This window comes from Leptonychotes weddellii, chromosome X (assembly GCF_054177405.1).
Source record: "Leptonychotes weddellii isolate Sample4059 chromosome X, ASM5417740v2, whole genome shotgun sequence".
NCBI lineage: Eukaryota > Metazoa > Chordata > Mammalia > Carnivora > Phocidae > Leptonychotes > Leptonychotes weddellii.
Window position 1 is genome coordinate 92,265,080 of NC_138385.1, and position 27,895 is coordinate 92,292,974.

The 27,895-nt window shown below is 43.1% G+C and overlaps 1 protein-coding gene across 6 annotated transcripts in view; it reads left to right on the forward strand.

Annotated features, from left to right (window-relative positions):
• MAP7D2 (MAP7 domain containing 2) overlaps positions 1 to 27,895 on the forward strand; it is a 107,884-nt gene that overhangs the window by 58,678 nt on the left and 21,311 nt on the right. For 2 of the 6 annotated variants that reach the window (XM_081809071.1, XM_081809070.1), the window contains exons 4-8: positions 2,089 to 2,200; positions 3,018 to 3,116; positions 5,623 to 5,733; positions 13,927 to 14,081; positions 16,789 to 16,916. In XM_081809071.1, coding sequence (XP_081665197.1) covers positions 2,089 to 2,200; positions 3,018 to 3,116; positions 5,623 to 5,733; positions 13,927 to 14,081; positions 16,789 to 16,916 — 605 coding nt within the window. The remainder of the gene's footprint in view (positions 1 to 2,088; positions 2,201 to 3,017; positions 3,117 to 5,622; positions 5,734 to 13,926; positions 14,082 to 16,788; positions 16,917 to 27,895) is intronic. The other 4 variants (XM_081809066.1, XM_081809067.1, XM_081809068.1 and 1 more) reach the window with 4 other exon arrangements.

Here is a 27,895-nt window from a genome sequence, read left to right on the forward strand (position 1 = left end):
CGCTTAACCGACTGAGCCACCCAGGTGCCCCTGGACCAGTTTTGTTTTTGACATGTTTGAATCACCCCATTCTGATGATTTTGGGTTCCATAAGTCTCCTTACTGTAGAGCTTGGTTACCGCCTATTTTTCATCATCTCTGCAAAAGCAGGTGACACAGAGTGATTGTGTCCTCTCTCAGGAATAGCTTCATTTTCATAAGTCTGCTTATGATTCAGAGGAATGTATCTCTAACAGTGGAATTGAAGCAGCTCAGTGGGTTGGAGGTAGATGGTAGAAGTTTTGTTTTTGTTTTTGGCTTTTTTTTAGGGTAACTGAACAGTCCAGTGGTAGGTCTGGATTTGGGTGAGCATTCCCTTATAATTATACCCCTATATAGCTGCTCAATGGTAAGTTTGGCTGGCAAGTTTTGTCATTGGTCTCCTAATAAATGAAGGACTGTCTTGTGAGGTCCTTTTGGCATATAGGAAATCTCCTATAACCTACTCAATACTAAATTCACTCTGAGGTAAAAGGTTTCAACACTTAAATTACATCATTGGTTAAATACTTTATGTTAAATCCATATAATTAAATACCTTTCAGCCCCAGTCTCAAGCGACTGTACTTCAAGTATCGAATAGTCAAAAAGTTCTAGTCCCTCCAAACCGCCAACTTTTCTTGGGTAGGCCCCGGGGGTTGGCTGTCAGAATTTAATGGGCCAGGGTCATGAGGACAGGACTTTGCTAGGAAATGCACACTCATGATTGTAGAGTCTCAGCCAGAAACTAGTGCAAATAAAAATCTGAGATTTACAGGAGGAAAAAAAAGTCCCCTTTCTACTCAGAGTTCCCTGGAGAGGCCATCTCTTAGCAAAGTGCTGTTCAGAGAAAAATTATGCAGAGGAAGCCGAGATACTCATCCCATCCCTCTAGTATAGACAAAAGGGATAGATGAAGATACCTCCTAAGTGACCTTTCTGTGTTTCTAGTAAGTAAAATAAAGGAGCCTTTCCCTGATTCTTCAGTCATGGTTACACAGTTGGTGCTGCCCTAAATTAATTTTGCTTACTTTTTATTCAAGCCATGAGAAAATAGTTATCTTTTTGTTTTGGAGTTGGGCTAGGATGACCCCATCTCCTAGAGCACCTCAGGGTTGGGTTTTATGAAGGCAGAAGGGCATCAGCATGTACCTGTTTACCTTGCTTCAGGCCTTGTCCAGTAGAGGCAGGGAGAGGATTTGGTATTTGCAATGTCATTGGGGTGGCGGGGAATGGAAAATTAAAAGAGCTTCACTCCAGTGCCAAGGAAATATTTGCCAACATTCAGACCCAACTTTATGAAAATAACACTTTGGTTAACACAGGAGAGTGCTTTTAATAAATACTCTGGTAAGGGAGAAGCCTGGTTGTTGTTGTTTTTTCTTCTGGCTAAAAACTGTTTAGTTCCTCTTCCCCTACCCCCCATCTAACTCTTGAGAATGTATAGATGCTTTATTTTACGGCCAGGAGGTTCTCTGCTGTTGTCTCTTTTAAAATTTGAAATATGCAGCATTATCCCCAGAATACTATGTAGCAGGAAAATGTTACAAGGTAGAAAACAATTGATTTCCCTTTAAGAAGTTCTAAGATGAAAATGAGGCTTGGTAAAATAGATCTCAAAGCCATGTATTACCCCAAAAAGTTATGCTTAGGGCTATAAAAATTTAAATTATATTTTAATTTAAATTTTCTCAAATCAGAATGCTTTATGCTTTTCTACTAGAGAGAATGCCCTTGGTTCCAGAGCACAATTCCAGTTCTATTCAATGAGGCAAAATGGTACTTGAGACAGGCCTGAAAGAGTTAATGCTTGTCTGGCATTATTCTTAAACTAATCAAGGCCTGGCTGCGGCAGGCAGCAGCCTGCCCCCTGGGGCTCGGAGCCAGCGCAAGCTGCATTGTTTACTCTCCACCCACTAAGATCTCGCTAGTGTGGTGGAGAGCACGTGTGCCTGGGTTTTGGATGCTGAGCACCGACAGCCCCATTTGGTGACTCACCCTGAGCACTGGAGCACAGCAGCACGGTGGGGCTGGGTGGTTATGTTGTTCTCCCTTGCGTGAACTGGACAGGAGCGGCTGGAGGCAATGATGCGCCGGTCCCTGGAGCGCACGCAGCAACTGGAGCTAAAGAAGAAGTGCTCGTGGGGAGCTTCGCTGGCCACCGGGCCTGGTGGTCGTGATGGTGAGTATAGGGCTGTCCCTGCATTGCAGGGCCCCAGTGGGCGATCATGGGGCAGGCAGCAGATCATGGGCACAGGCTGGTGCCCGTTGGATCCGGGGCATGCTTTGTAGTCATCTGCAGGTACCTTTTTCAGATGTGATGCCAAGCTTCCTATGTATGCATTTCTCATGAAGGGAGTCTGTGCGTTCCTTTTGCTAGCAAACAGCAGTTGATACAGTAACTGGGCTTTAAGGGAAAGCAAAAGAAAAGCGAAGAAAATGAATGCAGAGCCTGGTTAACCTGATGCACCTGGCAAGCCTAGTGGTAATCTGATTTCAGGGAAGGTCAAATAGCAGTAGACTAAGTCACTGCTGTACCATGGCCCGGAAAGGCTGAGCAGCGGTTACCTAACCTCCAAAAGGGGCTGGGGCTTTTCCCTCCTCATTATTCATTTTTGTTGCTCTTTCAATTTTCTTTCAAGGTGACTTATTTATTTCATTTTCCAGATCATACTCATCTTTAAATTTTCAAGTGATTAATGTGTGAACTCTCACTAGTCTCTGGGTGGCTTTCTCTCTCTTCAATGTCTTTTCTGTGATCTTGTCATTCTATTACACAGCTCTTTCTGAGAACAGATGGGTTCTGTTTGTAGTACAGTTGTTTGACTTTGCTGTGCTGTGCTTTTAACCTTTTGTCAGTGAATATACTTTATTTCTTTTTGGGAAGTCAATAACCCATTTCAGTTACTTTTTCTAATTTCCTAATTAGAAACTAAAGTCAACCAGAAATTGGGACTTTTTTCTTTTACCTCTCTTTGCTCTGATTTTTTGCTGTGTAGGTGAATCAGAAAATACCCCACCCCCTCCTCTAGGTTTAGCAGCCAGCACCCTCCCTCCGGACCCAGGGACCACTGCCACCGCTGCCGAGTCCACCAACGGTATATCTGAGCTTCACCGTGCCATGGCGTTTTGTGATGACTGTTCTGATCATTCCCCTCCATCACTGTGTCTGTCTCAAGCGCTTTACAGTTGATTTCGTAGACTGACCCCTTAGAACTATTTTTCTAGAAATGTGAATGACGTGCCCATATTTCTTTGTTCCTCTGTCGTCATGGAGCTGTGCATGCCTTACACCCTAGTGCCCTGGAGACATTTCATCTTTAGCTCACTAACTTCTGCCTTGAAAATCTTGTCAGTGTTTGACTTTTGTGCATTTAGATCTTTAACACTCCCATTAATTATTGGTTTTAGGCATTATGTAGTAGGGTGTTTGAGTCACTTCTGATTACCAAAATCTGTACTCTTACAAAGAGTTCTGGGTGTTAATGTGATGGATTCCTGGAAGAGGTGTTTGAGACGGAGTGGTAGGGAGTTTATCAGTGCTAACACTGGGAATCCAAGCAAGGAGATGAGTTTGCTTTGTTCTTGATTTCGTCTAATAGGTTCTTTGTTTTTGGATTCAAGCCTGGGAAATTCTTAGGTTCTAGGACAAGAACGGAATTAGTAAAACTTTTCTCCCAGTTAATACTTTAGAAATTCAATCTATCTTTGGCTGGCAGAGAAAAAACAAGATGTAAAAGGGATGCAGTATTTACCAGAAGTACAGGTCAAATTACAGCAGTAGGAATAGATATCTTTGGTTCCCAGCATTCCTTTGACAAAGAAAATTCCTTATTGGTGTTGCTGAGTAGCAGAGAATTTGCTCCATGGGTCAGATTAACTGTAGTGTGGCGCTAGTCTGCTCCTAAAAGAGAGGGGCAGTAGGTAGAGTTGATAATTACCCCTTGGGAATCACACCCAAGGCTTGGGGCCAGGGTGAGGCAACCACAGTACTTGACTTGGGCATACAGTTTAAGGGAACACCTTATCAAGATTAAATAATATTTGAATCAAAATTAATACAGAACAATCCATGATGAACAAAATATCAAATTTCTGAAGACAAGTACCATACTGAGCCAGCCATATTGGAGCATGAGGCAAAAGGGTGGAATGTGTACCCCTTTACACATAGTTTTACATAATTTCTACTGGTTAACTTTTTTTTTTAATTTTTTTTTAGATTTTTTTTATTTATTTGAGAGAGAGATAGTGAGATAGAGAGCACAAGTGGGGAGGAGAGGGAGAAGCAGGCTCCCCACAGAGCAGGGAGCCCGATGCGGGACTCGATCCCAGGACCCTGGGATCATGACCCCTGCCGAAGGCAGACGCTTAACCGACTGAGCCACCCAGGCGCCCTACTGGTTAACTTTTTTTCATCAAAGTAGTTGAAAAATGGGGCACCTGGGTGGCTCAGTCGTTGGGCGTCTGCCTTTGGCTCAGGTCATGATCCCAGGGTTCTGGGATCGAGTCCCGCATCAGGCTCCCTGCTTGGAGGGGAGCCTGCTTCTCCCTCTCCTGCCGCTCCCCCTGCCTGTGCTCTGTCTCTCCCTTTCTCTCTCTGACAAATAAATAAATAAATAAAATCTTTAAAAAAAAAAGTAGTTGAAAAATGCTGAAAAATTGAGTAGATATGTTAAAACTCCCATCATTTTAAATTTAAATATTTTATTTATACCAAAATAGAATTTATTATAATTTCACTTCAGCTTAAGAGAATTAAAATTTACTTAAGATTTTCACTTGGTCAGGACATATTGTAAAACACAGCAAATTTCTCATTTGGAAACAAGATGAGAGGAATAGTTTTAAACCTAATTAGTGATGAGTTTGCTTCCTTTAAAGCCAAGGGTGCACATCCTTCTTTTTGCTTCAGGCTTTGATATGGCTTGACAGGGCATTAACAGCACCTCTTCATTTGCTGTAATGGTTTAATTCAGAAACCAGTCTAAAATAATGGCTGGAAATTAAGAATACCAAATGTAGGACCACATGTTAAAATCCTAACCATAAATAGTCACAGCATTAGAAAAAGGGCTATTGTGATCCCATCTCTTGAGAGGAGAAAGAAATCAACTGTGTTCTGTTTTAAATATAGCTACTTGCATTCCATATTACTCCTTTCTCCACCCTGAGCCTGTAGATAACCTTCAGAAAACGTCTGCTTTCAGTTCACACAGTCTCAGACCATAGAATATTTTTCCAGTGGTGATTTGTCTCTGGGTCCAGATTGGTTTTGTTTTTGTGTAGTCTGAATATGCTTAAAATTAAGTCCCTGGACACAGGAAATGATTTGCCGGTGGGATTAGCATGGCTTTAGTTGAATAGTTGAGTGAGGTTGAATATTTGAAATTGAAGAGAAGATCTTGCTTCAGACTGATGGCTGCCGTGGCCTGGGCATTTCCAGATAGGCTTAGTGCATACATAGCAGGATGATGGAAGCCATGTGCTATGCCACAGCAGTTTAGGAGGCGTGTGGATGAGGACAGGAAGAACACTTTGGGATATGTGTTTCTCAGTCTACAATGGTGTGAATACCAATGTCTTTAATGCGTTTCTCTGCAGCATGTGACAAACTTTCAACATCAACCATGAATTTGCCAAAGCAGACGGAGCCTCCCATGAGTAAGCGCCTGTCTTCATCCACCGTGGCAATATCCTATTCCCCAGACCGAGGCAAGTGAATGTGTAGACCTGGTCTCTGGTTTTCTTCTTTCTAGTGTGAGCGTCTTAACATCAGTCTTTGTGAGAGCTCCTCTTGAGCCTTCTGCAAATGCCTCCATTATTTGCATTCAGCCTTGTGGTGTGAATGTGGGAGCCCCAGGGCCTCACTTAATGGGACTTTGGAAAGTGGCATCACTCTTTAGAGCCAGTTTGTTGTTGAATAGCTACAGGAATTAATGATATTCTTTCAGTCTGAAAGAGATTATTCCATTTTCCACAGTACATGTAGGAGTTATCCTGCCCTAGAATTAATTGACCAGTGGGCAGATATGACTGTTAAAAAAGTAACTGGTTATTGATGTGATCTACTTGATTAGCCAGAAACAGCAGAACTGATCATGCAGAGATAGGTGGAAAACTTAGTTGTATGAAAAAAAAAATTGGACTCTGTTATTGTCTGAGGTTTGTAGGCCTGCCCTTTCTGTTTTGAAAACAGAAGTTCAGAGCTAATATGAAGTCTTTAAAAGGGGAAAAGGACGGGTGGCCTGTTTCGGCACTCACTTTGAGGTGGAGGATGATATGTATAGGACATGTGCCGGTTCCAGAAACTGAATAGATTTAAAACTGCTCGTGTTCTAATAGAGGCTCAGATAAGTTACTAAAAGTATGAATTTGTACCTTTCAGAGAATGTAGGTTAAGGAAGTGAGGGAAACTCCATGCATTAAATGCGTATTTTAACACTGGAGAAGTGTCAGCTGCCAGTGGACTATTTAACAGGTCAGGCATTACCAAGGGGCAAGCAGGAGAGTGTTTGTGACTTTGAAGAGGCCAGTGTGCCTTTCTGGTTGTTTTTCAGTGGCATTGACCTTGCACCTCCAGCACAGAGGCCTATCGTGTGTGTCAGAGACCCCATAAGTGTCAGTGTTGCTGATCTCTGATGCAGTTCGTGGTTGAACTGAACGCTGGAAACCTTGAATTAATTGAGAGCTGAATGAGAAAACATCTCCTTGCTTTTAATTCTATATGGCTTTTCCATAGTGAGTGTATTCCATATGTTTTCATTAATTCACATGGTTACAAATTGAGGTTAAATTCATATTTGCATTGATTACTATGTAAAGATACCAGGATGTTATTACATATTGTTGACAACTGAATTATCTGCTTGTGGATTATAAATTGAAAAATTTTAATTCCCAAACAATTTACTGGCTAATGGGTACCCAAGAAATTCAGAGTAATGGAAAAGTTAATCCATTACCATATAATATATTCCAAAGCCATCAAAATGACATTTCAGTCACTGTGTTTTAGATTATGATTACTGCTACTTCCATTAAAGCCGATAATTAGTTGGCTATTTTTGTTTTTGTGGTTCTTATTTAATTTTTGCCCTTATGTACATGGAAAAAGTATGAACAGATGCATATTTATACATTAACAAAATCAGTGTATAATGAAATGTTTTTTAACAGAGGACCCTAAAGTGTTTCATAGGAGTAATCTTTTTTCAATGTTAGATCTACTTGGTGAGTAAATGGTTTCTTGAGTCCATATTACATCTTGGGAGATGGGCTAATTCTCTTCAAGGGATACAGGTAATATTGTGATACTGTAATAGCATATTGAATGAATTCTGGCACCCCAAAAGAATTAACAAACTCTCCCAAACTCCAAATGACACATCGTTTGTTTTATTTTACTATGACAAACTCCAAAGCCATCCTTTGCTAGAGTATTTTTATTTTCCACATTCATTCTGCCACCCAAAAGCTAATTTGCATCATACACTGTGTTGTTTTAAACATTTTATTTTGCTTTTTAAAATTTTCATTTGATTCCATCCCCCAGCTCATCGCACACACCTTAGTCCCATGGAAACCTTTCTTGTTATGCGACTGTTGACACCTACACAGGCTTCTTTAGCCAGAAGCAGAAGTGCACTCATACTCTCTGAGCAGGCCAATGACTCAGGTAAAAGAGGCCAAGCTGGTGACACTGAGGAAAATGCCCAAAGTAGTATTGGTCGACCTATGAGTTTTTCCTGAATTTTTCTATTTTGTTTCCCATTTGCTTACTTCGTGAAATGTCTTCAGTGGTTAATAACATTTTCTACCCACCAGTGTTTTGTTGTTACTATGTTTTTTTTTTCTTTTCAGTGTCACAGAGGTGAGTAACTTATTTTTGATTGAGGGCATGTGGATTAGGAAAAAGAATCTATTTCATGAGCTGTGGAGGTTAGTAGACTTTCTTAAAGAGATGATTTGGCAAAGTAGCCTGTAAACCACAGTCTCTGGAGTCCCATAACCAGATTTACCACTTACTAGTTCTTACCACTTTGGGTAAATTAATTAACCTCTCTAAGCCTCAGATTCCTTTTTTTTAAGATTAATTTATTTATTTGAGAGCGAGCGAGTGAGCACAAGTGCAAGCACGCACTTGTGGGGAGAGGGAGAGAGAGAATCTCGAGCAAACTCCCTGCTGAGTGGAGAACCCAACTCGGGGTTTGATCTCATGACTCTGAGATAATGGCCTGAGCCAAAATCAAGAGTTGGACACTTAACTGACAGAGCCACCCAGGTGCCCCTAAAGCCTCAGTTTCCTTATCTAAAATTGAAATACTTTAAATTGTCCTGAGGATTAAATGAGATAGGACAATGATTGGCAGAGTAAGAGCTCAACAAATATCTAGAGCCTTGCTGCTCACAGGGTGGCCCGTGGACCATCAATATTGGTATCACCTGGGAACTTGTTAGGAAGACACACTCTCAGGCCCCAGCAGACCTGCACACTGAAGTCTGAGAAACTATGGGCGTCACTATCAAAGCTTTTTCTTGACTAAATCAGATTAAATTGTCATGGCAAGATTAATGAGGGCTGACATTCTCTGTTTGCAGATTAGCAACACTGTGTCCACATTAAAGCAGGTCTGGTCTTAGTTCCCAAGAGAGTGTGTTCACTTAGATGACATATAATCCTCTACCTACTTCTGACTAGTTTTTAGAGACAGCATACTAGTTTGAGTAGTTGTGGTATTTCCACAAAGAAATATACAGATGGCCAATAAGCACATGACAAGATGCTCAACATCATTAGTCATTAGGGAAATGTATATGAAAACCACAATGAAATACCACTTCACACTTACTAGAATGGCTAAAATTCAAAGAAAACAGGGAAAATAGTAAGTGTTGGCAAGGATGTGGAGAAATTGTAACGTTCATACATTGCTGGTAGGGATATAAAATGATGTACTCACTTTGGAAAACCACCTGGCAAGTTCCTCAAAAGGTTAAACATAGAGTTACCATGTGACCCAGCAATTGCACTCTTATGTATAGGGCCCAGAAAATTGAAAACACACAAAAGCTTGTCCCTGAGTAGTTCTTAGCATCATTAGCCACACAAAGTGGAAACAACCCAAATGTCCATCAGCAGATGAGTGGATAAACAAAATATATATCCATAAAGTGGAATATTACTCAGCTATGAAGAAGAATGGATTACTGATATATGCTGCACCATGAACCTTGAAAACATTAGGCTCAGTGAAAGAAGCCAGACACAAAATGCCACAAGTTACATGAGTCCATTTATATGACTTGTCCAGAATAGGGCAAATTCAGAAAGACAGTAAATTTGTGGTTGCTAGGGACTGGAGGAGTGCGGAAAGGGAATGAATGCTTAATTGGTTACAGGGTTTGTTTTGGGAGTATTGAACATTTTCTGGAATTAGACTGTAGTTATGATTGTACAAACGTGAATATACTGAAAACCACTAAATTGTACAGTTTTTAAAGGGTAAATTTTATGGTACATGAATTAGCTCTTAACCAAAAAGTTCCTGGGAGGTAGGAAGTATCCCCCTTTGAAAACAAGGAATGTGTCAGGAAGTCCCCAAGACCATTTGCAGGATCACTGATTCTCTAGGAGGACTCTTAACTATGATTTATTATAGTGAAAGTCTACAGAGCAAAATCGGCAAAGGGAAAAGGCCATGGGATGAAGTCTGGGGAAGAGCAGGAACAAGCTTCCAGAGTCCTCTCTCCAGTGGAGCCATACAGAGCACATTCCCTCAGCAATGAGTTGTGACATGTATGAAGTGTTACCTACCAAGGAAGCTTATTAGAGACTCGGTGCCCAGAGTTTTTATTGGAGGCTGGTCACATAGGTACCCCCTGCCAGATACATACCCAAATTCCAGACTCTCAGAAAGAAAGCAGGTGTTGAGCATAAATCATGTTGTTTATACAAACAGCTTAGGCACAGTGAGCCACTCTTATCAGTTAATGGTGGGAGCTCTCCCGGAAAACAAGTTCCCTGATGCCAGGGCCAACCTTGTAAGCTGGCCTTTCCAAGGACAGCAGTCAGACCTTCTATGTTGTTCTTTTCTTTTTAAGGATTTTATTTATTTATTTGGGGGAGAGAGCGAGAGCAAGCATGAGCAGGGGGAGAGGCAGAGGGAGAGGGAGAAGCAGACTCCCCACTGAGCAGGGAGCCCGATACGGGGCTGGATCCCAGGACCCTGAGATCATGACCTGAGCGGAAGGCAGACGCTTAATGACTGAGCCACCTAGGCACCCCTTCTTTTTTCTTTTCTGCACAGTCCATCCCCTTGGTCTTTGGCAAAGGCAGCTTTACAGCAGAATTACCATCAGTAGGATTCCACACAGCAGGGTGAGGCCAACCTACAACATTGACCTCACTTATACCCTTTAGGGGTTCTGGACTTAGCCAGTTAAAACACAGATGGTTAGCATAAAGGTCTGTCTTAGAAAGCCAGGTGGCTTCCTCCTTGATTTTCTGTATGAATCTTTTTTTTTTTTTTTAAGATTTTATTTATTTATTTGACAGAGAGAACATGAGCAGGAGAGGGAGAAGCAGGCTTCCCGCTGAGCAGGGAGCCCGATGCGGGGCTCGATCCCAGGACCCTGAGATCACAACCTGAGTCGAAGGCAGATGCTTAACCAACTGAGCCACCCAGGCGCCGCCCCCCCCCCCACTTTTTTTTTTAACCTGGCCCAAGGCATCAGTTCAGGCCCAGCACAACCTGGTCAGTAAGATGAAGCCGTCCTCAAGCCTTCCAGGGTGGAGGCAGTGTCACAATAGTCAGAACACACACCTAGGGAGTATAATCCCTGAGGACACACATGTCCCCTGGAAACCGCTTACGGTGTTCCACGCACCCCAAGCAGGACATACATTGGTCAGGCAGTACAGGCTAACAGGGCCCCCACTGTGGCTTTCCCCCCATGGTTTCTCCCACCCCAGGGTTCTCAGTCTGGCCCGAGGAATTCAGGTCAGTCCTTGCTTTCAGAGGGACTACTTGAGGTGGTCATTTTCCACACAGTTCCGTCAACAACATGAGTTCATTACCTGCTGAGTGCGGGCGGCATATAGAGGTGGTCTTTAGGGACTGTGCAGGAACTGGCCTGCCCTGCCGCTCCCAGTCCCATTGTCATCAGCCACCTGGGCTCAGCAGTCCAAGGGGATCTGAAGTGCTCACAGCAGCTGGCACAGGCAGCACAGTTTTTCTTCAGGAAAAGGGCAGAGTTCCCAGGAACAGTTCTGGAAAACAAAGATCCTGAATGTCCTTCCCATCCCCGGCACCACTACAGGTGCTAGATTTTGTTGTGTTTTTTTTCATTGTTATCACGGTACCCCATTCAGTAATCAAGACTTAACATTTTCTCAACCATCCTCTACTTTTAAAATGATCCTTCATAAGGAAAGGCTGAATGCAAGAAGGACAAGAGCCTTTTTTACAAAAAAAAATTTTAACTTAACCAGAAAGACATACCATGTTCAGAACAAAATCCTGAATTTTCAAAAATATTTCAGGATAGGTTTGCATCAACTGCCATCTCTTGTAGTCCCATTCATTTATCTAGTGAACAGCCTAGGGAAAAAGCAGTCCCTCTCTGGGGACAGGTGCATTGCCTTCCTGAGGTGTGTGTAGCAGGAGAAAGGTAAGGGAAGTAGAGTTAGGCTCCTAGTCCATTGTTACAAACTGCACCCAACCCAGCAAGTCAAATACCAGACATCTTGTCAGCAGGTGTTGAGTCTGATCATCAGGGGAGGGTGAAGGGGTCATACTCCCTGTAAGTACCCTGTCCTAGCTCACAGCTGTGTCAGGAATCACAGGTTAGGCATGTAATTAGGCTCTGCATCAGAAATTAAGAGCTGACCAGCAGTTCCATGTCAGGTGGTCCCATCGGGGAACGAGCTCCTTCCTGTGAGCATTTGTCTGTGACCCAGACGGTGCAACCAGTATCCGTGATACTTTCACGGGATAGGGCCCCATGGAGGGGTGTTCTGTATCTGTAATAGATCAAGGTTGATTTTTAAAACTCCAAACCTATCTCTGTCTGGAGATTGCCTCTCTTTTCATGTCTCCCTTTTTCCAGAGGCTCCATTATGCAAAAGTCATAGCAAAAATCACCAGGTATGGAGGTTTGTTCTGGTTCTAGTACTTAGAGTTTTAAATTCCTATCAAATCACTGATGGCAAAAAACAAGGAGGTTGTGTCCCACTCCCACTTGGAGGAGAAAACCAAAACCAAAGACATTACCTGGGTTGTACTTCTCCCCTCACTTTAGCCAGCATGGCCAAAACCAGCCAGAGGATCCAGCAAGCCAACTCTTGGAGTTGGATGGGCTATCTTCAAATACCATAGGTATTTTACCTCTTGCAACAGACAGCAGCTGGGTTGCTGTTTGATACAGTGGCCGACTCCATAGCCACCAGGCACCAGAAGGTCATCATCCTCCATGCCTTTAGGCTTTCTTTTTCGTTTTTCTTTTTTTTTTTTAAGATTTTATTTATTTATTTGACAGAGAGAGAGATAGCAAGAGCAGGAGCACAAGCAGGGAGAGTGGGAGAGGGAGAAACAGTCTTCGCGCTGAGCAGGGAGCCTGATTCGGGGTTCAATCCCAGGACCCTGGGATCATGACCTGAGCTGAAGGCAGACGCTTAACGACTGAGCCACCCAGGTGCCCCTAGCCTTTCTTCTTCAAACACTGCTTTTACCATTTGTCTGTGAATCAGGGTCATTCTTGCAGTTCCTGCTTCTGTCACCAATTGTATCAGGGGTCCCCAAGACCAGCCCCAGGTTTGTTGATTTGCCAGGAGCACTCAGGAGACTCAGCATATGGTGGCACTCACAGCTGTGATGTGTTATAGTAGAAGCTGCACAGCACATCAGCAGAGGGAATTGGCACGCAGGCGAAGTCCAGAGGACACCAGGTGCGAGTTTCCAAGAGTCCTCTCCCAGTGGAGTCACACAGGATGTGCTAAATTCCCCCAGCAACGAGCTGTGATAACACATGTGAAATGTTGCCAACCAGGAAAGCTCGTTAGAGACTTGGTGGTCGGGGTTTTATTGAGGGCTGGTCACGTAGGCACCCTTGGCCAGTTACATACCCGAATTCCAGACTCTCAGAAGGAAAGCGACTAAGTCATGTTGTTTTACATATAGCTTAGGCACAGTGAGGTACTCGTCAGTTAATAGCAATCCCTGCTTGTGTTCCTGCTCTCGCTAACTCTCTCTCTGTGTCAAATAAATAAATAAAAAAAATCTTAAAAAAAAAAAAAATAGCAAGAACCCGGGGCGCCTGGGTGGCTCAGACGGTTAAGCATCTGCCTTCGGCTCAGGTCATGATCCCAGGGTCCTGGGATCGAGTCCTACATCGGGCTCCCTGCTCCTTGGGAGCCTGCTTCTCTCTCTCTCTCTCTCTCTGTCTCTCATGAATAAATAAATAAAATCTTTAAAAAAAAAATAGCAAGAACCCTTCTCTAAGTTCTCAGGTGCTGACCAAGGACCAGCCTTGTAAAGCAGGCCTTTCTAAGGACAGTTTTCAGGGCTGCTATGTTAACTCTTTCCTGCACAAGGAAATTGACATTTAGAGAGGTTAAGTAATCTGCCCAAGGTGATCCAGTTATTTGGTGACAGTGCTAGTTCTGTCTGGTTCCAAAGCCCAGACTTTGAACTCATGAAATGAACTGGACTCTTGAGCATGGAGTATGGAAATCTTTCAAGATAGTGTCTATTCTGCATATACTAGAAAAAGTATGGTGGTATTTAGAGAATGTGGATTGCCCATGTTATGTTTTAACAGAAAATGTGTTCTTCCCAATTCCCTCCTCTCCCTACTTTTTCCTTCTGTGCTCCCTGTCTCTTTGGCTGTGATATTGTAACCTTCTAGTATCCCATGCCTGTCCTCGTGTAGCTCCTGCTGGTCCTCTTAAATCTTCTTACAAGTCTTCTCCCACTCGGAGTGCTGAGAGGAAGAAGACTCCATCTACATCTGGTGTAGGAGATTCTGGGAAAGGAGCCCCTGCAGGAGCGGAGGCCTCTCCGGTAGGTTTAAACCCACTCTCTCACCCCTTGGGACAGGTTTATTTGACAGTATGATTACTCCCTGTGCTTAACCGGGGGTCTCTGTTTCCATCAGTCTCCAGAGACTGCTCAACTGGTGGATGTGGTTTCAAAATTCACTCATCCTTTGAAAATCATTTAACTTTTTGCGTGTTCCTAAATCTAAGTGCCTTGGAGCAAATTCCTAAAGACCTTGTCCTTGTTACAGACTGCCCTCCAGGGGACAGGAGTCAAAAGGAATGTTCTGAGTGTTGTCTTTTTGCTTTTAAGGATGCCAGTCTCGCCTCTACAGGCAACTAGAACTAAGGTTCTAGGTCAGCCTTCAATCCATAACAGTGGCCTTTAAACATTTTTGACATCATACTGACACCATCAGTAAAACACATGTTGAATGGGTACTCCCAATTATGTGTATTTATTTAGAAATTATACATACCATGCTACTTTTGTTAGTTATCACTTGCTATGTAATAAATCACCCCAAACCTTAGCTGCTTAAAACAATGTTTATTACCACACTGGTTCTTTGGGTCGGAAATTGAGGATGGCTTAGCTGGGTAGTTCTGGTTCAGGGTCTGTCATGAGGGTGTGGTCAGGATAATGGCCAGAGCTATAGTCCTATGAAAGCGTGGCTGGGGCTCTTCCAGAATGGCTCGCTCACATGGCTGCTGGCCTCAGTTCCTTATTGTGTGGACCTCTCCATAGAGCTGCTTGAATGTCCAAATGACATGGCAGCTGGCTTCCTCCAGAGTGAGAGATCCAGGGGAGGGGTGCGGGTGCAGGCGTGCAAGGGAAAAGCTGCAGCACCTTTTATGCTCTAATCTTATATGTTACACACCATCATTCTGCCATATGTTGTTCCTTAAAAATAAGTCACTAATACCAACCCACACTCGAAGGGAGGAGCATCAAATGACGTGTGGACTTGTTTTAAGACTGCCACATTACTGTACTATTGGACACTTATTTTATAACACTGTATGTACTTTTAAAATCCATTGTGGCCCTGAGGTTCTTACATGAGAAGTGAATGTGTCAGACCTTGGGTTTTACTGTAGGGTCAGTTACTGTATGTGTGTGTATGGGGTGGGGGCAAAGGAGGGTTTGTTGTGGAAAAGTGCAATAGGGAGAGAAGGGAACCACCCTTGTGGAGCCCTCACCGTGTGCCAGGCACAGAGGCCATGCTTCCTGCCTCTTGCCGAGGGAGGCCGTGGGGATGATGTACAGGGACAGGTGGTCCCTATGGGGCTGTAGTTCCCGTTACACCAGGTACACTGTTAGAGTCCACAGCTCACTGTCTTGGGTATTAACCACATTTATACCCACCTGTAGTTTTTTTGGGTGATTATGTATTTTTCTACTCTTCCCAGTTTTTTTTTCTTTTTTAATTTTCTTTTTAATTCCAGTACAGGTTTACAGTGTTACATTACTTTCAGGTATACAATATAGTGATTCAACAATTCTATACATTACTCAGTGCTCATCATGATAAATGTACTCTTACTCCCCTTCACTTCTTTGACCCATCTCCTCCCCTCTCCAGCAACCACCAGTTTGTTCTCTGTATTTGAGAGTCTGTTTTTTTGTTTATCTCTTTCTTTCTTCAGTTTTGTTTCTTAAATTCCATTTATGAATGAAATCATACAGTATTTGTCTTTCTCTGACTTATTTCACTTAGCATAATACTCTCTAGATCTGTCCACATTGTTGCATATGGCAAGATTTCATTCTTTTTATGGCTAATATTCACATACTCTTTATTCATTCATTTATCAGTGGACATTTTGGCTGCTTCCATAATTTGGCTGGTATAAATAATCTGCAATAAACAGAGGGGTGCATATATCCCTTCGAATTAGTGTTTTCGTATACTTTGGGTAAATACCCAGTAGTGCAATTGCTGGATCATAGGGTAGTTCTATTTTTTTTTTTTTTAAGATTTTATTTATTTATTTGACAGAGAGAGAGAGACAGTGAGAGAGGGAACACAAGCAGGGGGAGTGGGAGAGGGAAAGCAGGCTTCCTGCTGAGCAGAGAGCCCTATGCGGGGCTTGATCCCAGGACCCTGGGATCATGACCTGAGCCGAAGGCAGATGCTTAACCATCTGAGCCACCCAGGCGCCCCAGGGTAGTTCTATTTTTTAACTTTTGGGGGAACCTCCATGCTGTTCTCCACAGTGGTGGCACCTGCTTGCATTCCCACCAACAGTGCATGAGGGTTCCTTTTTCTTCACATCCTTGCTGACATTTGTTGTTTCTTGTGTTTTTGATTTTAGCCATTCTGACAGGTGTGAGCTGATAGCTCATGGAGGTTTTGATTTGCATTTCCCTGATGATGAGTGATCTAGTTTCTATATGTCCAGAATCATAATATTCTGTTCATAACATTCATAATATTCTGTTCTGTTGTTAGCTTTTTGCAAGATAACAAAGAGTAGGAAATCTTTGCATTTTGAGGGTGAAGTTTTTTTTTTTTTTAATTGGATGACCTCAATATTGGCCACCAAATTGATGACCTCATGGTGCTTTCCTGCAAAGGTTCCCATTATGGGAAGCACTATAGCTTCATATGGACCCTTCTGGAAGAAAGCTGTGCATCACTTGCATCTGGGTTTTGTTTTTTTTTTAAGAAATTGTAGAAGTATTGCCAGTGATGGGCCATGGCTGACCTCTTCTGTGTCCCCTCCAGTCAGAGAAGATGAAGCGGGGCCCGCGAACAACAACTTCTGTTCCCAGTGTGGGCCTTGGGTCTCCTCTGAGAAGATGCGAGTTTCCAGGAAGCATTGCTAAGAGGTCTTCTTCTCCAGTGACATCCAAGTAAGCATGTTTTCGCTTTGTCACAGTTGGACAGTGAAAGCAATTTGGTGGGGCTCTGTACACTGCAGTGTGTGCTTCCTGCTGCCACATGAGTCATGGCCAACCTGAAGAGGTGAGCAGGAGGAATCCTGGACTTCGAGTTACCTCGTTTACTCTCTGTGTATCTTTTGCATAAATGGTGGGCTCTTCAGAGGTTTGTTGCCTGCTAAGTATGAGATTCTGATTTCCGGAGATGATCCATTCAACATTTTCTCTTTTGGTCCCTCGGTTCCATTCTGCTTTTCTGGCATTCTCCCTCACCTGCATCTGGAGTGAAGTGATTGCATTGTGCTTGTGTGCTCAAGTTCATGTACTTGGGCACTCACTCACTCCCTCCCTCATCTGTCTCTTCAACAGAGAGGAAATAATAAGTTGTCAGTCACCATCAGCAGTATGTTGTTGTTTTTAAATGAAGCCATTATTTTTTTTGTGAAGCATTGGGTGAACTCGCCAATGAAACCATGTCACTGAAAAGCAAATTCACCCTGTGTGACCACTCTCGTATGTCATTAAAATATTTTGCTTATAACAAGAATGACTCGGTAAATAACTCAGTCTAGCAGAGTGGAATCGTCTTCTGTAGTACTGAGAGAGAAAGAGAAATATGATTTTAATTTGGAAAATAGAAAACTCTGTAGAGAATCATGTAAGACTTGTTTAGTGCATCAGTTTGATTCAGAGAACATAGGATAAAACACAGATTCAACGAACACTTGGGCCTTTGTTAAAAATATTTCAGAGTAAAAAAATATTTCAGTGACATCAGCTCTTATTTCTAATTTGTTGCTTTCTAACAGAAACTTTTTCTCTATTATGTTGTTCAGAGAACATACAGTTTTTATAGATTACTAATACCTGTTATTGATATATCTGTCTTCTATAAGGAAAATCCTTACATAACATATTGCTGAATTAACAGCATCAAGTTTTTGTTTTGTTTTTAAGTCCATTGCATTCTTTCTGTGCTTGTATTGCCTGTCTTTGGTTATAGTATTGCTCTTTTGCAAAATCTGAATCCATTAGGTGGGCTGTAAGGTCTCTATTTGTCTGTCTTATTTCTGAGCCTTCCATTCACGTTACTACTCCAGTGTTAGGGTGGGACAGTAACAGAAGAGCCTATTCATATTGGGGTTTTTCCAGATTACACCCCTTTCTTTCATAGATACTGACTCATGGTCCCTGCATGGAGAGTAGCTGGCAAGTTTCATCACCATCATTGTAAATTTCACTAAGGTAAACTAAGGGGGTTGTTGCCCTCTGTAGAGATGAGAATTCGGTTTTTGGAAGCAGGCTCACAGTGGGCTCTGTGCTATTTCTTTGACATTGAAAATCTTGATGGTGTGTTTCAGGAACTATTTTATATTTTTTAAATTGAGATACAGTTGACAGATTACATTGTATTTGTTTCAGGTGGACAGAATGAATGGTTCAGTATTTGTATACATTACAAAATGATGACCATAATAAGTCTAGTTACCATCCATCACCGTACATAGGTGCAACATTTTCTTTTTTTTCTTGTGAGGGTTTTTAAAATTTATTCTCTTAGCAACTTTCAAATATGCACTATAGTACTGTATTATTAACTGGAGTCACCCTGCTGTACATTACATTCCATGGGTTACTTATTTTATAACCAGATGTTAGTACCATTTGAACCCCTTCACCCATTTCATCCATTCCTCTACCCGCCCCCCCTTCTGGCCACCACCAGTCTGTTCTCTGGATCTGTGAGCTTGGTTTTGTTTATTTTTTAGATTCCATATGTAAGTGAGATCTTTAAGTACTTGTCATCTGATTTATTTCACTTAGCACAATGAACGTCCTCAAGTTCTATCCATGTGTTGCACATGGCAAGATTCTATTCTCTTTTTATGGCTGAATCATATTCCATTGTATATATATATGGAGCTATTTTATATTTTAAAGGACACATCATCTAAATTTTATAAAAAGCTCATTCTGACCAAAGAGACTTAAACAAAATCCCAGACCTTTTTTTGAAGATTTTATTTAGAGAGAGAGAGAGCGAGCGGGGGAGGGGGGCAGAGCAGGAGGGAGAGAGAATCTCAAGCAGACTGTGCACTGAGTGCAGAACCCAACGTGGGGTTCAGTCTCACAACCCTGAGATCATGACCTGAGCCGAAATCAAGAGTCAGATGCTCAACCGACTGAGCCTTACCCAGATGCCCCAAAATCCTGGAATTTTTAATGCAGTTCAATTGAGAGAAATCTTTTAAATTTCCCCTCTATATAGAAGAGTAATGGGTACCTCACAGGTGCTTTATAAATATTTGTGGAATGAATGAATGCAAGTCCCTGTGTCCCGAATGCTTCAGAGAATCCCCAAATGAGTGAGAACAGTTTCCATTTGAACAGACCCCAAGTGAGGGGAGAGAGAGATGGGAATGCAGATGAGGACAGTTGCAGGCCTAGTGCAGAGAGAGTTGTCCAACTTAAACTGCTCATCCCTCAGAACTCAGCTCAACTGTCATCCTCTACAGAACCAGCCAAAACTGAATTCACCCCCCTCTCTGTGCTCACAGAGCCTCATGGGCATGCTCAGTGCCTCCTCTTTGCCCAGTGTTCTCAGCCCATGGGAAGCTTACCTGACAGTGAATGACAAATATAACATCAGGTGGTGAGAAGTTCTATGAAGAAAAATAAAACTGGGTCAGATGCCAGAGAGTGGTGGAGGGGAGTAGTAGCCAGATATGGTGGTCAGGGAAGGCTTCTCTGGGGAGGTGACATTTGAACAGAGCCCTGTATGGAGTGAGGGAGGAAGCAGGCCATGTTGATCTGTGGCTTCTTGCACTGTATCATCTGCTAGATTGCAGGGAGGGTGGGGACTGATTGGATTTATTGTTGCACAGTAGGTGCTTAGTGTGTGTCCATGTGACAAAAACTAGAAGGAAAGTAGAGCCTAGAGGGCGGGAGGGGATTGGCTGGTGGGTATGGGCAATGCTAGGACCATTCCTGCCCAAGGGCAGGCCCTTTGCCTCCTCTTTCCTTCTGAGCCATTCGTTGGTTTTTTTCTCCTACTAATCAGTTCCTTAAATGTTCTCTTTTCTGGACCATGTATTTCTCCTGGGAAATGTTTGAAGGTTGAGTGATACTGGCTTCTATGGTACTACAGTATATTCCTGCTACTTCAGCAAAGAAAAATTAATGGAATGACCTTTCTTTTCAGAGCCCTATGCATGCCATCCCTCGTGCAGGCAGGAAAAATAGTAAACTCTAACACAGCTGGACTTCGTGTGTATTGTCAAAACTACCAGAATCATTCTCCTTAAGAAGGGCCCTGGGCTGGGGGGGTGCCTGGGTGGCTCAGTAGTTAGGCGTCTGCCTTCGGCTCAGGTCATGGTCCCAGGGTCCTGGGATGGAGCATCGGGCTCTCTGCTCGGCAGGAAGCCTGCTTCTCCCTCTCCCTCTGCTTGCCGCTCTGCCTACTTGTGTTCTCTATCTCTCTGTCAAATAAATAAATTAAATCTTAAAAAAAAAAAAAGAAAAGTGCCCTGGGGACAGGAGTTTGCTCCAGTACCTCTAAATCAGAATCACCAATTTGAGAGGTCTAAGGAGAAGCAAACATTTCTTGATTTTTTTTTTAAAGATTTTATTTATTTATTTGAGAGAGAGAATGAGAGAGAGAGCATGAGAGGGAGGAGGGTCAGAGGGAGAAGCAGACTCCCCGCTGAGCAAGGAGCCCGATGTGGGACTCGATCCCGGGACTCCAGGATCATGACCTGAGCCGAAGGCAGTCGCTTAACCAACTGAGCCACCCAGGCGCCCACATTTCTTGATTTTAAGACATTCAAAAAGAAAGATAATTTCTCCCCAGGTGAAAATTAATGGCTGAACCACAATGGGTATGAACCAGGTCTGAGAAATGTGGTAAGTCAGGTAGACTGTAAATAAGTTCTGAAAATTCAGCCAAACTCTACAGCAGTGAAAAAGAATGGACTGCCGCTGCCCACAACCAGTGGGTGGATCTCAGGAACATAGAGTGAGCAGCAAAAGGAAGTTGTAAAAGAATATCAACAGTGACATTTATATTGAGTTCCCAGATGTGTAAAACCAGCATGTTTTTAAGAATATAAATGTGGTAAAAATGATTAGAAAAGGTAAGAAAATGGCAAATATAAAATGCAAAGTAATGATGGCCTCTGAGTGGGAAGTGGGGGAAGGGGTGAGGGAGGGGTACATGGGAGATTCCAGAATATTTCTAATGTCTTTCTTTGGAACTGGTTGTTAGGTGTGTGGGTATTTGTTATGTCATTCTTCATACTTTCCCTATTTTATAAATTTTTTTATGTTCAATATTGAAGAAAAAAAAAGAAACCCTTGATTTTTAAAATGGTGTCACATACAAACTCCCAACCAGAGTGGAATTTTCAACCTTCCCTCTGTGCAGACTAAGTGTGTGTGATCTTTAAAGCATACTGGGAGCAATGTGGCTTTGAACGGTGGTTTAGTCAGTCCTTTTGAACCCCCATCCAGAAACTCAGACACGTCATGTGATAAATGGCTCTTGCAGCGCATTGTTCTCCTCCTGAATCTCAGATAAATTAAGTCAGTGTTCCGTGGCTGTGCATATTAATGTCATTGCTCTTTTAAGTGTTCAAGTTTATTTCTATTGTTTGCATTGTTGGGTACTTGTATGGGTTTTAGAAAACTAGCTTCAGCAACACTCTCAAAGATGTGGATGGAGCATAGCTTTCTTCTTGTAACCTAGAGAGAGGAAATCAAGTGTGGTCATGTGCGTTTGTCCAACCTGTCCCTGCCTCTGAGTGTTAGTGCTGCCTGTACTCCTAATTCTTCAGTGTGAAATGTTCTCTAATGGTTTCAGGTTTTTAGAAATATATTCTAAGTCACTTTGGTCATTATGATGGGGAATGTTTCAGTTACCTCTTGCTGCTGTAATAACCCATCCCCCAAAATTTAGTAGCACAAAATAACAATTTGTTACTAGTTTTCACAGCTCTATGACTTGGGCTTACCAGGAGGGTCTCTCTTGGGGTCTTTTGTGTGGTTTTTCTGAGGTTTGACTTGGGTTCACCTGGTGGTTCTCACTTGGGGTCTTCCACCATAGGTTCAGTGTCACCTGGGGCTGCAGTTACCTGTCTTGACTGAGCTGGAAGTCTGAGATAGCCCATTCACCTGGCTGGCAGTTAATGCTGGCTATTGGCTGGAGCTCAGTGGGGGCTGGGAACCAGAATAGAATGCCTACACATAGCCTCTCCATATCACTTCGGCATCTCACAACATGGCACTGAGTTCTAAGAGGGAGTGTTCCCAAGAGCAAGTATCTCCCAGAACATGGAAGCTGCCAGGCTAGTTAAGTACTGTGCCATGAATTGTCACAGCGTTCCTTCTCTGCTGTGTTTTATTGGTCAAAGCAGTCAGGCCATCCGAGATTCAGTGGGATGGAGAAAGGAAGTCAAAAGATCATGTGGGGTCAGAGGAGATATTTTTGTGATCATCTTTGGAAAATACAGTCTGCCAAACATAATCACTTTGAGAGATAGCTTATACCTGAGATCAGTTTTGTGTCAGGAGCCTAGGTTAACTCTACTTTATCATGCATTTTGAGAAACAAAACAGATTTTGTTTGTCCACATAAGGGAAAAAATTAAGACCAGGTTGTCAGCGTGGCCCAAAATAAGTACCTCCCACTCAGAATCATGGGCTCATGGAAGGTTCCTGGAGCCAGCTGATTCCTTCAATGGTTGAGGACATTTAATCAATCATTACTGAGCATCATTGCATACATTTCCCTGGTGCATATATGGTGTGGTTACCCCTGCCTACGGATGAGCATCTACTGTGGATCAGGGCCTCTGTATTGACAATCTGCCTGTTGTTTTTGCCACCACCATTGTTCTCAGATAGGCTTTTACATTCTTATTTGAACATTTTCTTGAAAAGGATAATTGAAAATGTTAAGTTATGCTCCCTCTTCATAGCCATACTTATACATTCCCCCAGTCTATAGCCCTGTATTTTTTCAGTTTTACTAGAGGATAATTTGAGTTTAGACCATTTTTTTTAGTTTAGACCAATTTTAAAAGCCTTTTTATTTTTATTTTTTAATAGATTTTATTTATTTAAGAGAGTGCAAGCACAAGCAGGGGGGAGAGGGAGAGGGAGAGGGACAAGCAGACTCCACACTGAGCTGAGAGCCTGACGCAGGACTTGATCCCAGGATCCTGGGATCATGGTCTGAGCCTAAGGCAGACCCTTAACCAACTGAGTCACCCAGGCACCCCAAAAGTCTTTTTATTTTTAAGCCCTTTCAGCCCTGCAGAAGAATTGCAAAACTATACCAAAGAACTCCTATATGCCTTTCATCCTATTAATGTTTAACCATATTTGCTTCATCATTGCCATCCCCCCACTCACTTTCTTTCTTTTTTTTTTTTTTAAGATTTTATTTATTTGACAGAGAGAGACACAGTGAGAGAGGGAACACAAGCAGGGGGAGTGGGAGAGGGAGAAGCAGGCTCTCCGCTGAGCAGAGAGCCCAACACGGGGCTCGATCCCAGGACCTCGAGATCATGACCTGAGCCGAAGGCAGATGCTTAACGACTGAGCCACCCAGGCGCCCCCCCCACTCACTTTCATTCACTCTATAGACACACACACACACACACACACAGATTTTTTCCCAGAACCGTTTGAGCGTAAGTTGAAGACATCATGACTCTTTACCCCCAGGAATGAAGACGTTACTTTTGTGTAACCACAGTACAATTGTGGAAGATCACAAAATTTAATTTTGACATGTTATTGTTACTTAATTTACAGTCTATATGCAGCTTTTACTAACTGTCTCAGCGAGATTCTTCATAGCATTTTTTTCCCTGCGTCCAGGATCCAACCCTGGCTCCCACATTGCATTTAGTTGTTTTGTCTTCTTGGTCTCCTTGAACTTTGAACAGTTCTTCAGCCTTTCTTCTTCATGACCTTGAGATTTTTAAAGATTTTATTTATTTATCTGTCAGAGAGAGAGAGAGAGTGAGCAAGCACAAGCAGGGGGAGCAGCAGGCAGAGGGAGAAGCAGGCTCCCCGCTGAGCAAGGAGCCCGATGCAGGACTCAATCCCAGGACCCTTTGACATTTTTAAAGAGTACAGGCCAGATATTTTTTTTTAAGATTTTATTTATTTGACAGAGAGAGACACAGCGAGAGAGGGAACACAAGCAGGGGGAGTGGGAGAGGGAGAAGCAGACTTCCCGCCGAGCAGGGAGCCCGACGAGGGGCTCGATCCCAGGACCCTGGGATCATGACCTGAGCCGAAGGCATACGCTTAACGACTGAGCCACCCAGGTGCCCCCAGGCCAGATATTTTGAGGCGTGTCCTTCAATTTGGGTCAGTCTACTGTTTCCTCATGATTAGACTCAGGTTGTGCACTTGGGGCAAGAATCCCTCAGAAGGCATGTTGGTTCCTTCTCAGTACATCATATCAGGAGGCCATGATGTCAGGTTGTTCCATTACTGGTGATGGTAACTTTGATCACTGGCTTAAGGTGGTATCCACAAGTTTCTTTGGTATAGAATTGCTCTTTTCCTCCCTGGAAAGTAATAAACTCTGACCATAAACATTGACTTTTCAGAATGTTGGCCGAGCTGTGCTGATGAGGAGGCCAGAGACCCCTCCCATCATGTGGGTGGGCTCTGTTCACTATGGCTGGAGTCAAGTGGCTTTAGAGAAACTAGAATTAGATTCCAAGATGTGGAGGAAAAAAGTCCTTTGGGGTTCTGCTTTGCAGTAACCTCACATCCAGAAGTGTAACAGCCCTCTCTCAACACTTATGTTTGCTGCTCTACTTACAGAGGGGTTTGCTCATATTTCCTACCAGTCATGGAACCTCAGAATATTATATAATCCTACCTTGTGCACCAGGAAGACCTGTCTCTACCACCCCAGCAAAATTTGTGAATCCCCTTTGTTAGCTCTTTAATCACTGGAGGTATTGAACTTTTTTTTTTTTTAAAAGAAAGTGGCTGGATTTATTTTTTTTAAAGATTTTATTTATTTATTTGAGAGAGTGCACAAGCAAGGGGAATGACAGAGGGAGAGGGAGAAGCAGACTCCCTGCTGAGCAGGGAGCTCGATGTGGGACTCGATCCCAGGACCCCAGGATCACAAACTGAGCTGAAGGGAGACACTTAATTGAGCCACCCAGGCGCCCCAGAGGTATTGAACTTTTAAAAAATTAAAATGGGAAGCCTATAAAACAAGATGAAGAATCAAATGACTTGGGGGCCAGCCCTGGCTGTCTCACTGGTAACATCTCTTGGGAAAGGTCCTTTAAATGCTTAGGACTTTATGGTTTTCTTATCTCAGATATGAGTAATAGTAATTTCCCACCTACCTCACTAGGTTATTGTGGCAGTCAAATAGATACTTTTTGAGTAGATGAGAAAGTACTTTTCTGTGAAAGCATGGTAAGTTCCCCAATCAATTAATACTTAATTTCTTTCAACAGCTAAAGATACCTATTTCTAGGAATTTGTAAAAAAAAAAAAATAATGGGGCGCCTGGGTGGCTCAGTTGTTGGGCGTCTGCCTTCGGCTCAGGTCATGATCCCAGGGTCCTGGGATCGAGCCCCGCATCGGGCTCCCTGCTCTGCGGGAAGCCTGCTTCTCTCTCTCTCCCACTCCCCCTGCTTGTGTTCCCTCTCTCGCTGTGTCTCTCTGTCAGATAAATAAATAAAATCTTTAAAAAAAAAAAAATAATAGTAACTTTGCCAGACTTCATTTGGTTTGCAGTAGTGAGCAGGGCTGGCCAGAGAGCTTGGAGCCTGCCAGACCAATATCACCTGGTTCAGGATGCCTATGCTCAGCATCTCTTGCAAGAACCTAAAAAAGTCCTAAATCCATATAGAAAAGTAGCAAGACAGGATGAGCAGGAAACTACATAAATGGGGATAAATAGGAAATTTTTAAGATTGTATTCTGTGTTTTGGTTACTTGCTGTTTAAAAAATAATCTGTAATGCCTACACTTCTCTAATTTAAAGGTTGGGTTTGTGTGTATGTGTGTTTATGTGTGTGTGTTCTAATTCTGCATATTTACTTAGAATAGAACCTCACAGTCTGTGGTGTGAACAGAACCATTGCATGACTTTTCTGTTGAAGCAAGACTGCTCAGGGCTAAGCTGACCTGAGGCTGTCAGACCTCCCCCATCCAGGCCATTCCGGCCTTTTCTCCCTGGGATTGTAGTACTGCCATGCATCTCCATCTACAGGTTCCAGGCATACTGACTGAGGGTGTGACTTCATCACATTCCATTCCCTTCTGATAGTGAGCCATTTAAACCAGACCCTGGGGTGTATCAGGATCCACATGCAGGTGTTCTGGCTGCTAAGGGGACTATAGAATGGATTGGGCCTGCAGCCAGTTCAGGCTTCTTACTCGCTCCCCCCATTCCATCCCTGGGAACCCTCATGGTGGGAGCTGTGTCTGCAGAAGAGCTTCTCATCCATCTCCTCATTCACTGGCAGGGGCACCAGCACACTGCAGGCCCCCTTGGGTAGAGCCCACCTCTTCAGGCACTGCTCCGAGAAGCTCAGAGTGCATGCTTGCTATAGGCAAGTCCCAGAGTGAATGTGGTTGGACTGGGCTGCATGTGTCCACCTTTGCTCAGTCTCACCAGCCGTGAGGGATCCAGCTGTGACTCTCTGTCAAAACACATAAGCCACTACTACTTACCTCTCAGGAAGCCCATAGTTGTGACTTGGGGTGACTGTGGGGATTAGGACACCGCCTCTCCAACCAGAATAGCTCTACTCTTATCAGCTTTATACAGATAGAATGTGTGGGGGGTAGCTGTATGTATGTATCACTCAGGTGCTTCTCACCTGGAGGTGACCTTGTCCCTGAGGGGATATTTGACAATGTCTGGAGACATTTTTGGTTGTTACAACCTGGAGTTGAGGGTGACAATAGCTATTGGCATCTGGTAAGTTGAGGCCAGGGATGCTGCTAAACATCCTACATGCACGGACAGCCCTACAACAAAGAATGGTCCAGCCCCAACTGTCAATAACAGCAGGGTTGAAAAACCCTGGTACATATGGATACGTATATGGAGAGGGCAGGATTCTGTGCATGACTTTCTTTTCTTTTTCTTTTTTCTTCTTCTTTTTTCTTTTTTTGTAAGAGTCTAGGAACAAAATTAGAAAACCAGGATTAAATGGTGCAACTGGAAAGAAACACCTGGTTGCTGAGAAGTCCCTTAGGAATCGTGGGCCTGAGTCAGCTGAGCCCAAAGGCAGAGTGAGAGCAGTCTGCAGGGAGGAGGCACCATCCATGTGGACAAGTTGTCACAGGGGTTCTGTGTGGCCCCAAGCCTACAGGATGATGACACAGGGAAGTTGGTGTGGCCAGTATGAAACTATTCTTTCTGGGGCCAGAGCTGTCCAGCTTGGGAGCAGACTGTTCATAAAGGCAGACAGCCTACCATGGAAGTGAGACCTGGACTGATTATCAGTAAATCAGTAAAACAGTGGATACTGAAACAGCTGAATTTTAAAAATTCAAATCAGGTTCAAGTTGTATTCATTGGGTCGAGTATGACACCATTATGTGGCCCTCAGTCTGGCTTTGACTAAAAGAAGGTGGTTTCCTGGGCATGTGTAGCTGGCCTTTTAGCATGAGAGCATCACTGGAAAACTGGCCTGCATTTTACCTAATCCACATACCACTTGACGATTAGTTTCCATTTCAAGACCAAGTATAATGTTGATTTGATCATGTTTTTCCTTACCATCAGAACCTGATTAGGTAACTCTTTTTTTTTTTTTTCAATTTTATTATGTTAGTCACCATACAATACATCATTGGTTTTTGATGTGGTGATCCACGATCCATTGTTTTCGTATAACACCCAGTGCTCCATACAGTACGTGCCCTCCTTAATACCCATCACCGGGCTA